At 42.4% G+C, this 15,573-nt stretch overlaps 1 protein-coding gene across 4 annotated transcripts in view; it reads left to right on the forward strand.

Moving 5' to 3' along the window:
* LOC135520386 (oxidation resistance protein 1-like) overlaps window positions 1–15,573 on the forward strand; it is a 204,260-nt gene that overhangs the window by 117,868 nt on the left and 70,819 nt on the right. Inside the window, exon 1 of one of the 4 annotated variants that reach the window (XM_064945904.1) lies at window positions 12,974–13,299. The exons of the other annotated variants lie outside the window; for them this stretch is intronic. Coding sequence (XP_064801976.1) covers window positions 13,167–13,299 — 133 coding nt within the window. The 5' untranslated portion in view covers window positions 12,974–13,166. Of the gene's footprint in view, window positions 1–12,973; window positions 13,300–15,573 lie in introns of those variants that run through there. 4 annotated transcript variants of the gene reach the window in all.

Here is a 15,573-nt window from a genome sequence, read left to right on the forward strand (position 1 = left end):
ATAAACAGGTTTGTTCCATTCAGGACAGTCTTTTCTGTGCTTGTGTACCAAATGGCACCCTATTCCCTACATAGTGTGCTGCTTTTGAATAGAGCCCTATGAGCGCCGGTCAAAAGTAGTGCACCATATAGGGAATATGGTGCTATTTGGGGCACAGGCTGTGTAAAGGAGATGTTTGACTGAATTATGGTTAGTATTGAGCACAGACCAAAGATCAACATCAGTCCAGACCAACACAAGACAAGGCTTTGATAATGTGGCATACCGGTTGCTGTGTCTCTTTTCAATGTTACCACAGATTAAAGGGTGGGTGTGGAGGAATTCCTGCTATTTACAGCTTGAGAGAGATACAATAATACTTTTAACTGGAGCTACTATAAAGCATGGTTAGCCAGATAATCAATCTCCATGTTGGGATTTGTGTGTCAAACTTGCGCACGCATGCATGCACGCACACCTCTGGTCTGACACTAACACCCCTCCTCATTTTAATCTCAATCTCATTGGCCTATGATATGACACTATACTAAATAGCACCACAACAAATATTGTGCAGATGTTCTTTGGGGCTTGGATAGCTTCCAAATCTCTCCCATGTTAATTGTTGTGTATTCCATCTACATGATTCCGTTAGGGACTATCGTTAAGACTCAGTATCACTAACACTACGAAGGACAGCAATAGAGTATTTTATCCTCAATGGTCTGTTATATGAATCAACAACTCTCAGGTAGATTCAAGCCCTTGTCATAGAGAGGTTAAATCACTGCGTCCCAATGGCACCCTGTTCTCATTATAATGCACTACTTGTGACCTGGGCACTGTCGTGTCTTTGGCTATGCCGGATTGTGATACGACATGTATTCTATAAAATGTATTCTATAAAATCCTTTCTCTGTAATTAATATTACCTGATTGAGCTAATCATGTAAATGTAATTAACTAGAAAGTCAGGGCACCACAAAATAATATTTATAGAGCAGTTATCTTCCGAATAAACTCTTAAAGACCTAGTAATATTTTACATCAATAAGCAGTCAATATTAATCGTCACCTTATTTCAGTCTCATTTGAAAGTTGTAAATTCTCGGTTATCTTCACGGACCCTGGCTAACAAGTTGAATCAGCAATACAAAATTGGGTTTAATTGTTTATTTACTAAATACCTAACTAATCACACAGAATTATATATACACAAAATGAATCATACATTGATTACAAATTATGTCATAAAAGAAAATGTCCCTAGCGGACGGAACAGATATGCCAGCTGGTTACACAAAGAAAGTGGGTTGGGTTTGAGTGAAAGAGTGGGAAGACTGAAGAACAAAGGGAGAAGCAATGTCTCTATTGGGCCGTAGGCAGTTACTCTATCGTAAATACAGAATCTTATGCATTCTAAATTACCGCCCATTTGGAAAAGGAAAATGCAATAAATATTTACTCTGAGCTGCGCTTCAGTAGGTTGGTCGTAGATGCTGGTCTTGTTGGCCAACAGAGATCTCCCTGTCCTCTGTTCGTCCTTTCCTAGCCCACGTTTACAGCGGCCGCTGCTAACTCAACAGCTAGGAGGTATCACTTCTGTAGTGAATAAGAGTGCAAAGTTCATACCATTCGCAACCAAAGCTCACGCTGAGGTTTGCTTTGTTCTGTAGTTATTATCTGAACCCTTCTGACATCGGATCGTCATCCTAATGTACTTGAAACAGGAAGTTATATTGTTGTCAAGGCTTTATATAGGAAGGGAGAGGGGGGCATGTCTCATAGTTTATAACCGATGTCTCTTCACGTGGGTGGGCCACTGAGTCGGGCCTAATTCATTCATAAAATCCCAATTCCCACATTTTAGAAGCTAAAATCACATTTCATCCCCTCCCAAATAATTTTATATTCAAACATTTAAATTGCACGACAATTTAATGTGAATCTGATAACTATAATGTGTAGACTTTCCAGTGTACTGTTCATGTCATCCTATCATTCATGAGAATGTCTCAGATGACAACCGAACTGACATCATATTCATTAATTAAGTACCAACACATATGTTCAACTGGTTGGATTACCAAAATATGGTTAATTTCCCCGTACCTTCTGATGTTCCCACAATCTCTGTTTAACAAAGGCTATTCAAGAGTCCCTCTGTAGAGTCAAGAGAGAGGGAAGGGAGAAAGGTATTTATGGGGGGGGGGTCATAAACCTTACCCACAGGCCAAGTCATGACAGCACATAGGGCCCAATGTAGTGCACTCTAGGGAATAGGGTGCCATTTTGGACAGAACTATAGCTCAATGACAGTAGCAATGGGATTCATAACAATGGCCATGGGAGAGTTTCAACTTTACCCAGCAATGAAAAACACTTTATTTTCTCTTGTGGTCAATTCAGCAGTGGGGAGCTGAATTTACTGCAGTGTACTGTAAAATATCTGCCTTTGTTCCAGTGGTGTAATTACGTTGACGTGAAGTCTCTCTGCAGCTCTCGTCTCTTCTCCTCCAATCTGAGTTCAATTTATAAATGCCACCAAGCTAGTAATCACACTGTTTCCACACTTAGTTTGGAGAAGTAAGTCTGCAGCCAGCCAGCCTGCCGTCCCATGCCAGGGATTGATTACATACAGCTCAAATGAAGAGTAAGCCGTTTTTCCTGGTGTGTGTGTGTGTGTGTGTGTGTGTGTGTGTGTGTGTGTGTGTGTGTGTGTGTGTGTGTGTGTGTGTGTGTGTGTGTGTGTGTGTGTGTGTGTGTGTGTGTGTGTGTGTGTGTGTGTGTGTGTGTGTGTGTGTGTGTGTGTGTGTGTGTGTGTGTGTGTGTGTGTGTGTGTGTGTGTGTGTGTGTGTGTGTGTGTGTGTGTGTGTACAGGAAGTGCCACTACTAGCCTATTGATTCATTTTACATCAGGGGGAAATAAGACCTGTCTCTCCAAATAACTGTTGATTTTTGTTTTCGTTTTTCTCATGAATTTACGGAATCCCATTACATTGAAACAGCTATATTTCACCGTCCTGTGTTTGTGTTTTACACACATGCGTTGATGCAGCAGGATCAACTCAGTAAGAGCTGCATTTATTGTTACCCATGAAATGTTTGCTTACTTCTTGCATATTCAGTGTTATATTAATTAGTTTCAGAATAGCACTTGTAAGCCTGATGCCATTAAGGAGCATACAACATGTTGCCATTCATACAATCTTTAAGGTTATTTACACATTTATTTCGCCATAGGAGCTGGCTACAACACACGTCATTTTCTTCTATGCAGGTTTCCCAGACACAGATTAAGTCTAGTCCTAGACTAAAATGCTTCCTCAATGGAGAAACTGTCCGTCTATGTTTCCCATAATACAGACCCATAACAGGAGTATGTTGATTGATTCCTCTAAGTAGGTGATTAGCACTAGATTAGACCCCTGTTATTGACCAGATCTCTTAGGAAGTGTCTTGTCAGAGTTTAGTGTGCAGGCAGCTCCTCGGCCCAATCGAGGCCAAGGCATGGGGAAGGGCCAGGTCCAACAGTAGCCTTGCAGTCCTTGAAATGTGAACACCCCTTTTAGCTGCATGTGATTAATTATGATCCAGTAACGATGTGTGGGTAAAATCACTGGGAAAGCCAAGCCAGAAAAAAAAGATATTACAATCTATGGGGCGGCAGGGTAGCCTAGTGGTTAGAGCGTTGGACTGGTAACCGGAAGGGTACATGGGTACATCTAGCGTACTTCAGAGAAGAGAGATTCATTATCCAATTTAGGCCCTGTGTTGTGGATGGAAGCAGTGATATCATAGTGATGGATAGAGAGTGTCAAAAGTGTTTTAAGATAGATGGATTACAGACCCTTTGTCATGTTTGTCAATTTGATGGGTGGGACAGGCTGGGTGATGTGTCCAAATAGACTGGGTGATGCCTTCTTAAATCCAAGTTGCCACTGTGTCCCAAATGTCATTCTACTGTATTCACTATATAATGCACTACTTTTGACCAGTTCCCATAGGGATATAGAGAATATCGTGCCATTTGTGGTGCACATACTGTATCAGTCAACTGCCCATATACTCCAGACGACGGGGGAGGAGAGGGGGGAAGAAGAGCAGCAGTTTTGGCATTATGATTCTTGGGAGTCTGTTTAAGATAATGATGCAATATATGAGTGTGTCTGACTTAAAGAGAAACCAATTAATTCCAGCCGCAGAGTTCAATGGAGGTATTATGATTTTATTCATTTCACTGAGATGCCCCCCTGTCTCTTCCCTCTCCCCGTCTCTCCCCCCCCCCCCCCCTGTCTCCACCCTGTCTCTTCCCACTCCCTGTCTCTTCCCTCCCCCTGTCTCTTCCCCCACGGTCTCTTCCCACTGACTGTCTCTTCCCACTCCCTGTCTCCGCCTGTGGAGCTGTCAGCGTTATAGTGGGGCTAGACTTTGTTTTAATAAATTGCCTGCGTGACGAGAGCAGTGGTGCATGTCTGATGTTCATCTTTACCTCCTGAAATGAAATGTTTCTCAGAGACAGACAACTCTCCTCTCCACCTCTCATCTTCCCCTCTCCTTCTCCTCCTCTCCTCTCCTCTCCACCTCTCATCCTCCCCTCTCCTCCACTCCACCTCTCATCTTCCCCTCTCCTTCTCCTCCTCTCTTCTCCTCTCCACCTCTCATCCTGCCCTCTCCACCTCTCATCTTCCCCTCTCCTTCTCCTATCCTCTTTCCCCCTCTCCTCTCCATCTCTCATCACCCCCTCTTCTTTCCCCTCCTCCTCTCCTCTCCTTCTTCTCTATTCTTCTCCACCTCTACTTTCCACATCCCCTCTCCTCTCTTCCTCTCCTCCTCTCATCATAATGATACAACAAGAGAGAGAGAGGGAGAGCTGATGGTCACTGTGCACCCCTGGTCATTATTCCTGGGGCCACCCAGCCTCCCAGCGGAGTCTGAGACAACCACAGTACAGACACCCACGGCCACAGGAGGATAGATGGATGACCATGAGCCAGGGACAGGGGGACTGGGGTTTATAGTCACTGGTGAAAGATGACTCTAGCTCTCACAATGCAGTGATCTATCACAACAGAAGGAAAAAGAGGAAGCAAGGCAACGGATGGAATGAGTGTGGCTGGCTGGCGGTGGTTGTGGCTGAGTCACAACCAAGCTTTGCTTTGGTCCTCTCCCAACACTCAAGATGCTCTCCAGTCCAGTCGAGTACGGTGGGTTTAATAGAACTAATCTACAGATGGATGTTTTCTTCTCTGGAACCATTTAGAAATGGCAAACAATAACATTTATGACATAGTATTAGTTTTGTGATAACGTTTCTAGTCAACAAAAAGTTATTTCAGTTTGTCTTCAATGTGCAGAGTGTGTTTTTATAACTCTTTGTTGAGTTGAGGGTTTTTTCCAAGCCTATTTCTGTATTCCACACTAACTGCATCATTTTTAATAATGATGAATCAATGTTTCAAATCTAAAGTTTTGATAGTTCTGGTCTAAAATCTGCCACTAACTGAACAGAAACAGCATAAGTTTAATGAATTGTGGAAGAGACAACCCTGACGCATCAAAGAACACAATTGACTGTGACAAGAGGCATATCTTCTAAAAAATAGAACCGTGTCTCTGATGGGATGATTCTCCTTTGTTAAGGGTTCTTTTCTCCAAACATCAGCAGAATGCCGACACTGAATAGTAACACTTTGCTTAGAGTGGTGATATGTACCATTCCTAAAGCATGTATGCATGACATAAAGAGTCAATAATGCTGTGGTAACGTTAGTTATAGTTACCCTGGTTCTAGGAGCAGTGACTCTGGGAAGGCAAGGCAGCTGAGGCGGGGTCCATCTCGGCCCCAGTAATGGCCTTGAACACTAAATTGACGACCTATGAGTCTGTGAGACAGCGAAATAATTGTCTGGGGTATGATTGGTAGCCTTGACTCCCATACTCCAAACCCATAGGCCAGTGCCTGATGAAGGGGCTGGGTAATTGCAGTCCCCGCTCACCCTCTGCACTGCAGCTTACAGTAACTACTGCTACTGATGTTAACAGAATTATCTGTTGTGATGCTGTTGTTGACAGCTTTGAGGGGCTGGAGAGAAAGCTATACTTTCCCAATGAAGAGATGAGAAGAGAGAAGGAGGTGTTGTGTGACAGGCCCGGTTCCACCTGTGATTGCAGCCATTGTGAAGACCTGTCTGTCTCTCTGAGAGACTCCTAGTGCTAACTACAGTAAACAGTCTTTGTCTCTCTCACATCATCCTAGTGCTAACTACAGTAAACAGTCTTTGTCTCTCACATCATCCTAGTGCTAACTACAGTAAACAGTCTTTGTCTCTCTCACATCATCCTAGTGCTAACTACAGTAAACAGTCTTTGTCTCTCACATCATCCTAGTGCTAACTACAGTAAACAGTCTTTGTCTCTCACATCATCCTAGTGCTAACTACAGTAAACAGTCTTTGTCTCTCACATCATCCTAGTGCTAATCACAGTAAACAGTCTTTGTCTCTCACATCATCCTAGTGCTAACCACAGTAAACAGTCTTTGTCTCTCACATCATCCTAGTGCTAACCACAGTAAACAGTCTTTGTCTCTCACATCATCCTAGTGCTAACTACAGTAAACAGTCTTTGTCTCTCACATCATCCTAGTGCTAACTACAGTAAACAGTCTTTGTCTCTCACATCATCCTAGTGCTAACCACAGTAAACAGTCTTTGTCTCTCACATCTTCCTAGTGCTAACTACAGTAAACAGTCTTTGTCTCTCACATCATCCTAGTGCTAACCACAGTAAACAGTCTTTGTCTCTCACATCATCCTAGTGCTATCTACAGTAAAAGGTCTTTGTCTCTCACATCATCCTAGTGCTAACTACAGTAAACAGTCTTTGTCTCACATCATCCTAGTGCTAACTACAGTAAACAGTCTTTGTCTCTCACATCATCCTAGTGCTAATCACAGTAAACAGTCTTTGTCTCTCACATCATCCTAGTGCTAATCACAGTAAACAGTCTTTGTCTCTCACATCATCCTAGTGCTAACTACAGTAAACAGTCTTTGTCTCTCACATCATCCTAGTGCTAACTGCAGTAAACAGTCTTTGTCTCTCACATCTTCCTAGTGCTAACCACAGTAAACAGTCTTTGTCTCTCACACATCTTCCTAGTGCTAACCACAGTAAACAGTCTTTGTCTCTCACATCATCCTAGTGCTAACTACAGTAAACAGTCTTTGTCTCTCTCACATCATCCTAGTGCTAACTACAGTAAACAGTCTTTGTCTCTCTCACATCATCCTAGTGCTAACTACAGTAAACAGTCTTTGTCTCTCACATCATCCTAGTGCTAACTACAGTAAACAGTCTTTGTCTCTCACATCTTCCTAGTGCTAACTACAGTAAACAGTCTTTGTCTCTCTCACATCATCCTAGTGCTAACCACAGTAAACAGTCTTTGTCTCTCTCACATCTTCCTAGTGCTAACCACAGTAAACAGTCTTTGTCTCTCACATCATCCTAGTGCTAACTACAGTAAACAGTCTTTGTCTCTCACATCATCCTAGTGCTAACTACAGTAAACAGTCTTTGTCTCTCACATCATCCTAGTGCTAACCACAGTAAACAGTCTTTGTCTCTCACATCTTCCTAGTGCTAACCACAGTAAACAGTCTTTGTCTCTCACATCATCCTAGTGCTAACTACAGTAAACAGTCTTTGTCTCTCACATCATCCTAGTGCTAACTACAGTAAACAGTCTTTGTCTCTCACATCATCCTAGTGCTAATCACAGTAAACAGTCTTTGTCTCTCACATCATCCTAGTGCTAATCACAGTAAACAGTCTTTGTCTCTCACATCATCCTAGTGCTAACACTCTTTTTACTGGCCTCCCTCAGTTATACATTGTAATAATAGATACAGTTGAAGTTGGAAGTTTACATACACTTAGGTTGGAGTCATGAAAACTCGTTTTGCAACCACTCCACAAATTTCTTGTTAACAAGCTATAGTTTTGGCAAGTCGGTCGGGAAATCTACTTTGCGCATGACTGTCACGACCGTTAGTATAGACAGACCAAGGCACAGCGTATGTAGAGTTCCACATTATTTATTAGAGAGTAAAACAAAACAATAAAGAATTACCGAACCGTGGCGACAATGCAGTGCTAACAGGCAACTAAACATAAACAATATCCCATAACCCACAGGTGGAAAAAATGCTACTTAAGTATGATCCCCAATTAGAGACAACGATTACCAGCTGCCTCTAATTGGGAATCATACACAAACACCAACATCGAAAATTAAACCTAGAACCCCACATAGAAATAATAGACTAGACTAAAACCCCTAGTCACGCCCTGACCTACTCTACCAAAGAAAATACAGGCTTTCTATGGTCAGGACTTGACAATGACACAAGTAATTTTTCCAACAATTGTTTACAGACAGATTACTTCACTTATAATTCATTGTATTACAATTCCAGTGGGTCAGAAGTTTACATACACTAAGTTGACTGTGCCTTTAAACAGCTTGGAAAATTCCAGAAAATGATGTCATGGCCTTGGAAGCTTCTAATCGGCTAATTGACATAATTTGAGTCAATTGGAGGTGTACCTGTGGATGTATTTCAAGGCCTACCTTCAAACTCCGAGACCTCCACAAGTCTGGTTCATCCTTGGGAGCAATTTCCAAACACCTGAAGGTACCACCTTCATCTGTACAAACAATAGTACGCAAGTATGAACACCATGGGACCGCGCAGCCATCATACCATTCAGGAAAGAGACATGTTCTGTCTCGGAGAGATGAACGTACTTTGGTGCAAAACGTGCAAATCAATTCCAGAACAACAGTAAAAGACCATGTGAAGATGCTGGAGGAAACAGGTACAAAAGTATCTATATCCACAGTAAAACGAGTCCTATATCGACATAACCTGAAAGGCCGCTTAGCAAGGAAGAAGCCACTGCTCCAAACCCACAATAAAAAACCAGACTACGGTTTGCAACTGCACATGGGGACAAATATCGTACTTTTTGGAGAAATGTCCTCTGGTCTGATGAAACAAAAAATGGATGTTTGAAAAGAACTGTTTGGCCATAATGACCATCATTATGTTTGGAGGGAAAAGGGGGAGGCTTGCAAGCTGAAGAACACCATGAAGCACGGGGGTGGCAGTATCATGTTGTGGGGGTGCTTTGAAGCAATAGGGACTGGTGCACTTCACAAAATAGATGGCAACATGAGGCAGGAAAATCTTTTGGATATATTGAAGCAACATCTCAGGACAGTTAAGTTAAAGCTTGGTCGCAAATGGGTCTTCCAAATGGAGAATGACCCCAAGCATGCTTCCAAAGTTGTGGCAAAATGGCTTAAGGACAACAAAGTCAAGGTATTGGAGTGGCCATCACAAAGCCCTGACCTCAATCCTATAGAAAATGAGTGGGCAGAACTGAAAAAGTGTGTGCGAGTAAGGAGGCCTATAAACTTAATTCAGTTACACCAGCTCTGTCAGGGGGAATTTGCCAAAATTCGCCCAACTTATTGTGGGAAGCTTGTGGAAGGCTACCCAAAACGTTTTACCCAAGTTAAACAATTTAAAGGCAATGCCAATCAAATACTAATTGAGTGTATGTAAACTTCTGACCCACTGGGAATGTGATGAAAGAAGTACAAGTTGAAATGAATCATTTTCTCTACTATTATTCTGACATTTCACCTCCTTAAAATAAAGTGGTGATCCTAGCTGCCCTAAAACAGGGAATTTTTACTAGGATTAAATGTCAGGAATTGTGAAAAACTGAGTTGAAATGTATTTTGCTGAGGTGTATGTAAACTTCCGACTTCAACTGTATGTATATAGTGCTTTTCTAAGACCCAAAGACAGTTGTATGGAACACGGTGTATGGAACACACAGAAATGTCATTTTCACATCCAAGCACTCTCTATTCATATTCTAACTAGTTATAAACACTTATTTCAGTCCATATGCTTACGGTACAGAACCTCAATCCCCCTCTCTCTTAATTATTACACCATGAAACGTGGGTTGTTTGTGTTTGCCAGCAGGTGCATTGTATTGCATGAGTGATTTTTTTTATATTTTTTTTTACATGTTGTTTTATGTTGTTGAGAAATTCACAGATGTTTGTGTGTGTGCATCTGTGTATGTGTGTTCACAATGTGTTGTGAACAGGTTATGTAACCAGACGGTTGACGGGGGAGCTGGCTGTGGGCTTGTTGTTTGTTGTTTCATAATGAAATCCTTCCTCTTCTGGGGATTATACAGCCAGCCTACCTGGCTCTCACTGGAAACTGGTGAGATGTACACTCTGCCCAGTCTCAGCACCAATCTCTGACGATGACAAAGCCTCTCTCACTCACACACACACACACACACACACACACACACACACACACACACACACACACACACACACACACACACACACACACACACACACACACACACACACACACACACACACACACACACACACACACACACACACACACACACACAGCCTGCTAGGCTAGGGCTTACAGAGGCAGCTGGTAACACTAGGTCCTCTGTGCATGGATCCCTGTACAACAAGTTGTGTTGTGCTTGGTAATGAAGAGATTGCTTAGGACCAGAGAGACAAGTAGTTACCAATACAAACCTTAGCTGGTCCTCTTAACTAGAGATTCTTGCAATTTCGATACACTTATATAATGTATAACAGTTGTTAATATGCTGAGCTAATAACCAAATTACAGAAGTTAGAATAAACTCTAAGGTCCCATTAGAATGGATAGAATGGCAGTAGATGACTCGTTTAATCAGATACAAACCTCCTTAATGTCGTTAAAGTGAAAGGAGAGACACATTAAACACCCAAACTTAATGTTGTTTGAAACCGAACAAGACATTAATCTCTTCACTCAATAAGGCTCATTTTATTTAATGCCTCTGGATGTTTCATAAACTACTCAACTTACACAGTAGCTTAATTACAAAGCATTTAGAGTAGTCAGGTGGGAAAACTAAACAGGGCTGAATAAGCAGACTGTGTTACAGTTCAGTCGGTCTTCTGGATGGTACGTAGCTATGGTCCAGGTCGTTAGTGCACGTTCGTCCACTAACTAGAGGAGGAATGCACACTAATGCCCTGGAGCAGAGCTAGATGGTATGGTGAGAGTGTATCTAATTCTTCCCCTATTGGGCTGCAATAGACAGAGCTCAGGGAGGAAACCCAATCCCCCTCTGTGTGTGGAAGTAACAGATTATTTGATGACTGCTCTGGGCAGCTTTACAGCTTTAGTAGCTATATATTACAGAGCAACAAGCCCCAGGTGGAGGTCTGTCCAGAACCCATCACAACAACCCTGCCCCGGGCCAAGCTTCCCAGGGGCCCAGACAGGTTATGGTGTTCAAGATCACTATGGAGCAGAAAGCAAATTGTAATCCCTCAACTAAGAGCTCATACTGTAGGCAGCCTCATCCATCATCATGTTCACCTTGGTACTTGGAACTTTACCAGTGTTATTGACTGAGAGTTCATCAATCAGTCTGTCAAATCATCTCTGTGTTTATAAAACGGGGCCAGACAGAGAGGAAGCCAAATTGACTCTGTGGTACTGTTTCAAATCAATGGTAACAGTTTACTTAATCTCGGCAACCCTGACCCAAATCTCTTACACTTTACCAAAAGCATGCATTTACAATGCTTTATAACTTGTTATAAAGCACCAAAACACTTCCTTAGTAATAGGAGGAAACCTTGAGAGGGGCCAGACTCTGCCTGACTCTGTTTATATGGTTCTGGATGTGCCCATGTTGACTTATTGCTTTGTCACAATTTAGAGTTAATCTGTCACCCATCCATGCGCCCCTAAACTAAAAATAATAGGTGATTTATAAACAAGGCTGCACTTTTCATTGTAACCAGCAGATGGAGCACAACATATGTCTTACCTTGGAGAACGCGGTCATTGTATGGATTAATTCGTTTACATGACTTTTATTTCCAGTTCAGGGTTTTAAAACTAATTTGTCTTTCTCTCTTTCATTTCTTACCATATCTCTGCTGATGAATAATGCATTGGGCTGTTTCCAGTTTCTAATTCTGCTCCCCAATTATTACACCTTGTCTGTTGGGTTTTTCACTGTTCCACACACATTGACCCATTCCAAATACCATATCTTCTTCCCTTGGTGTCTGAAGACATCTTCTTCCCTTGGTGTCTGGTCTTATGCTGTATGGTGGGACACTTAAATTAGGTGGAGTGGCTGCCTGGCTATGTGCTTTCCTCAATTGAATACAATGTTATTAAGATGAGAGTGAGATTTGTTCAGTTCCCATGATTGTCATGCATGTCATATTTAAGTAGAGAAGTGCAAGTTGCAGCAATTGAGGGGAAACAGACAGATAGGGGTGAAACAGAAGCCCTCCAGGGCGAATACATGCCATAACATAAAGGTTCAGACCTCTCATTTAGGGAGACAGTCACTAATTTATAAGACCTAAATAACCATCTTGATAATGGACTTACCACCTCTAGGCCAAGGCATAGGCTAAATATTAGAAAATAAACAATATAACATTGCCCTATAACAATGTATAGCAATAAACATGTATGAATTGCATAGGTCGGATATTGTAGCTACATAATGCGCTTTATGATCTTGTGTTTTTCACAACTTTGTAATAGAATTGTTTATCATTAGGGCGGCAGGTAGTCTAGTGGTTAGAGCATTGGACTAGTAACCGAAAGGTTTGAACATTGAATCCTCGAGTTGACAAGGTAAACATCTGTCGTTCTGCCCCTGAACAAGGCAGTTAACCCACTGTTTCCCGGTAGGCCGTCATTGTAAATAAGAATTTGTTCTTAACTGACTTGCCTAGTTAAATAAAGGTTCAAATAAAAATCAATAATGTGTATCCATTGACTGCAGTGAGTGCGAGGCACTGCTTGACGCCAGACAGGTACGTCATCAGGGAGGAACAAGTTGTTTCAGTCCTATTTCTGCGTCTGCTGAAGTGTGCTGGTTTCACTGCATTACACCTTTTTAAAGAGTTTTATCTAGATCTTATCGCGATTGAGTTATGACAGTGATATCAGAAGTTGCTTATTTTTAAACGGTTGTTAGTGATAACTAAGGTGCATCCATCCATGTTGTGATATTTGTACGAGTTCCACAGTATGGACTACATTCTGTCTGTCAGGGTCGCGCTGTCGAATAGAATCTGGCCTGCCTCGACTCGGGGGAATTCCGATGGCTCTTCCGCAGAACACTCTGGGCGTGTGCACGACAACATTACCAACATTAACACAGGTGTGAGTATAGACTTGGAGCCGAACTTGTTCAATGTATCATGTGTAATGTTTCAGAGTTCAGACTACCATAGATAAAGTCAGTCAGTGTTTCTTTTTATTTAATTTTAACAACCTACAGTACATTTTCAGTAGCGTTGGCATAAGGTGAAGAAGTTGCAACAAAGTCACGGGTTGGACACTGGAGTTTACACATTTCCCTGCGCAGGCTTCTTAAAGGCACAGTCTGCAATATAAAACCAATTCAATATACCCGAATGCATTATTTCGAATGCTATGGCTTACAAATACCTTAATACAGATCTGAATGACCTTTTAACTTCACCCGAAAAACTAAGGATTGTGTGCTTTGATTGAAGGTTAGTTTTAAGAGACAGCATTGTTGTGATACACATCTCCAATTCAGGCAGTGGACACTATTCTACGCTCAGTTACACCAGTTCTGTTGTGAACAATGACAATCTTTAAGCCTGTGGTAATGCATACCATGAATTGCCCAGTTTAACACACACACACAGCTCTGAGCAGTTCCCTCGTCAGTGGGCCAATGCTTTCTTGACTTTACACACCAGTTCATGTAAGGGGCCGAGCCTGCTCATTCATCACAGACAGGACAGAAGGCTACCGAGGGGCTCTTCTCAGGCCTGACTACCTGCCTCTCTCCTCTTAGTAGGTCCATGGCCTGCAGCCACACACACACACACACACAAACACACACACACGCACACACACATACACACACACACACACACACACACACACACACACATACATATACACACACACATACATATACACACACACACACACACTGTCTGCGCTAGGGAGTACTAAAGAGACTCTTAATGACCTGACCTCTGGCGTTTGGTTTCCCAGGAAGGCACAGTGGGCAGCAGAGCATGCATCTTATTAATCTCGGTCCTAATTAGACCAAACTATTATCCTACTGACTGCTACAGAGCCCACTTTTTCTCAGCTACAATACACAGCCTTCTAGCGTCTCAGCTGTACTACACCAGTCTATAATACTATTCGAAATCTTTCAAACACTTTGAGCGTTTATTTTAGCTTGCCTGGAGTGTCAGGTGTGCGAGGACTGGGGATGGTTCTAGTGGTTCTAAAGCTACAGGCAAACTCTGTCAAGCACAGCTAAAGTATTGGGCAGGATTTCAAATAGTATTTGAACCCAGATCTGGAATAGGCCTTCACATAATTGGATGTCTTTTTCATAATGGTGGATTTTTTTTTTTACAACCAATTGTGTGGAACGTTCCATTTTGATATATGGTGATGGATGGTGTCTGTCTTTGTGGAGAAGAGTTGTTAGGCTTTTTCAGGGAGAAAAAGGTGTAGACTCACACGCAGAGCACGGCAGGTGTTTATTACACAGGAATCGTGGTCACAGGCAGGCAATGGTCATACACAGGCAGGCAATGGTCATACACAGGCAGGCAATGGTCATACACAGGCAGGCAATGGTCATACACAGGTAGGCAATGGTCATACACAGGTAGGCAATGGTCATACACAGGCAGGCAATGGTCATACACAGGCAGGCAATGGTCATACACAGGTAGGCAATGGTCATACACAGGTAGGCAATGGTCATACACAGGTAGACAATGGTCATACACAGGTAGGCAATGGTCATACACAGGTAGGCAATGGTCATACACAGGCAGGCAATGGTCATACACAGGCAGGCAATGGTCATACACAGGTAGGCAATGGTCATACACAGGCAGGCAATGGTCATACACAGGCAGGCAATGGTCATACACAGGCAGGCAATGGTCATACACAGGTAGGCAATGGTCATACACAGGCAGGCAATGGTCATACACAGACAGGCAATGGTCATACACAGGTAGGCAATGGTCATACACAGGCAGGCAATGGTCATACACAGGTAGGCAATGGTCATACACAGGCAGGCAATGGTCATACACAGGCAGGCAATGGTCATACACAGGTAGGCAAACAGGCAGGTGAATCAAAACTAGGACCGAAGGCTGTAACTGGCACAAACGAGCTAGGAAGAGGCTTAGTAGAGTCAAAATGAACAATACCTCACAAAGGCACAAACAGAATGAACTGAACAAAATAAGGAGCTGATGAGACCAGGTGAGTAACTAACACAGGTGAAATCAATGAACAAAAATGAAAGACAGGGCTACGTTCAAGAACACAAAGAAACAGAACACAAGGTTGACTAAGAAAATAAATACAGAACCTTACATAGGCCTATATCATATTGTTTTTTAATTTCATCTTT

The sequence above is a fragment of the Oncorhynchus masou genome, chromosome 29 (genome assembly GCF_036934945.1).
Source record: "Oncorhynchus masou masou isolate Uvic2021 chromosome 29, UVic_Omas_1.1, whole genome shotgun sequence".
Lineage (NCBI taxonomy): Eukaryota > Metazoa > Chordata > Actinopteri > Salmoniformes > Salmonidae > Oncorhynchus > Oncorhynchus masou.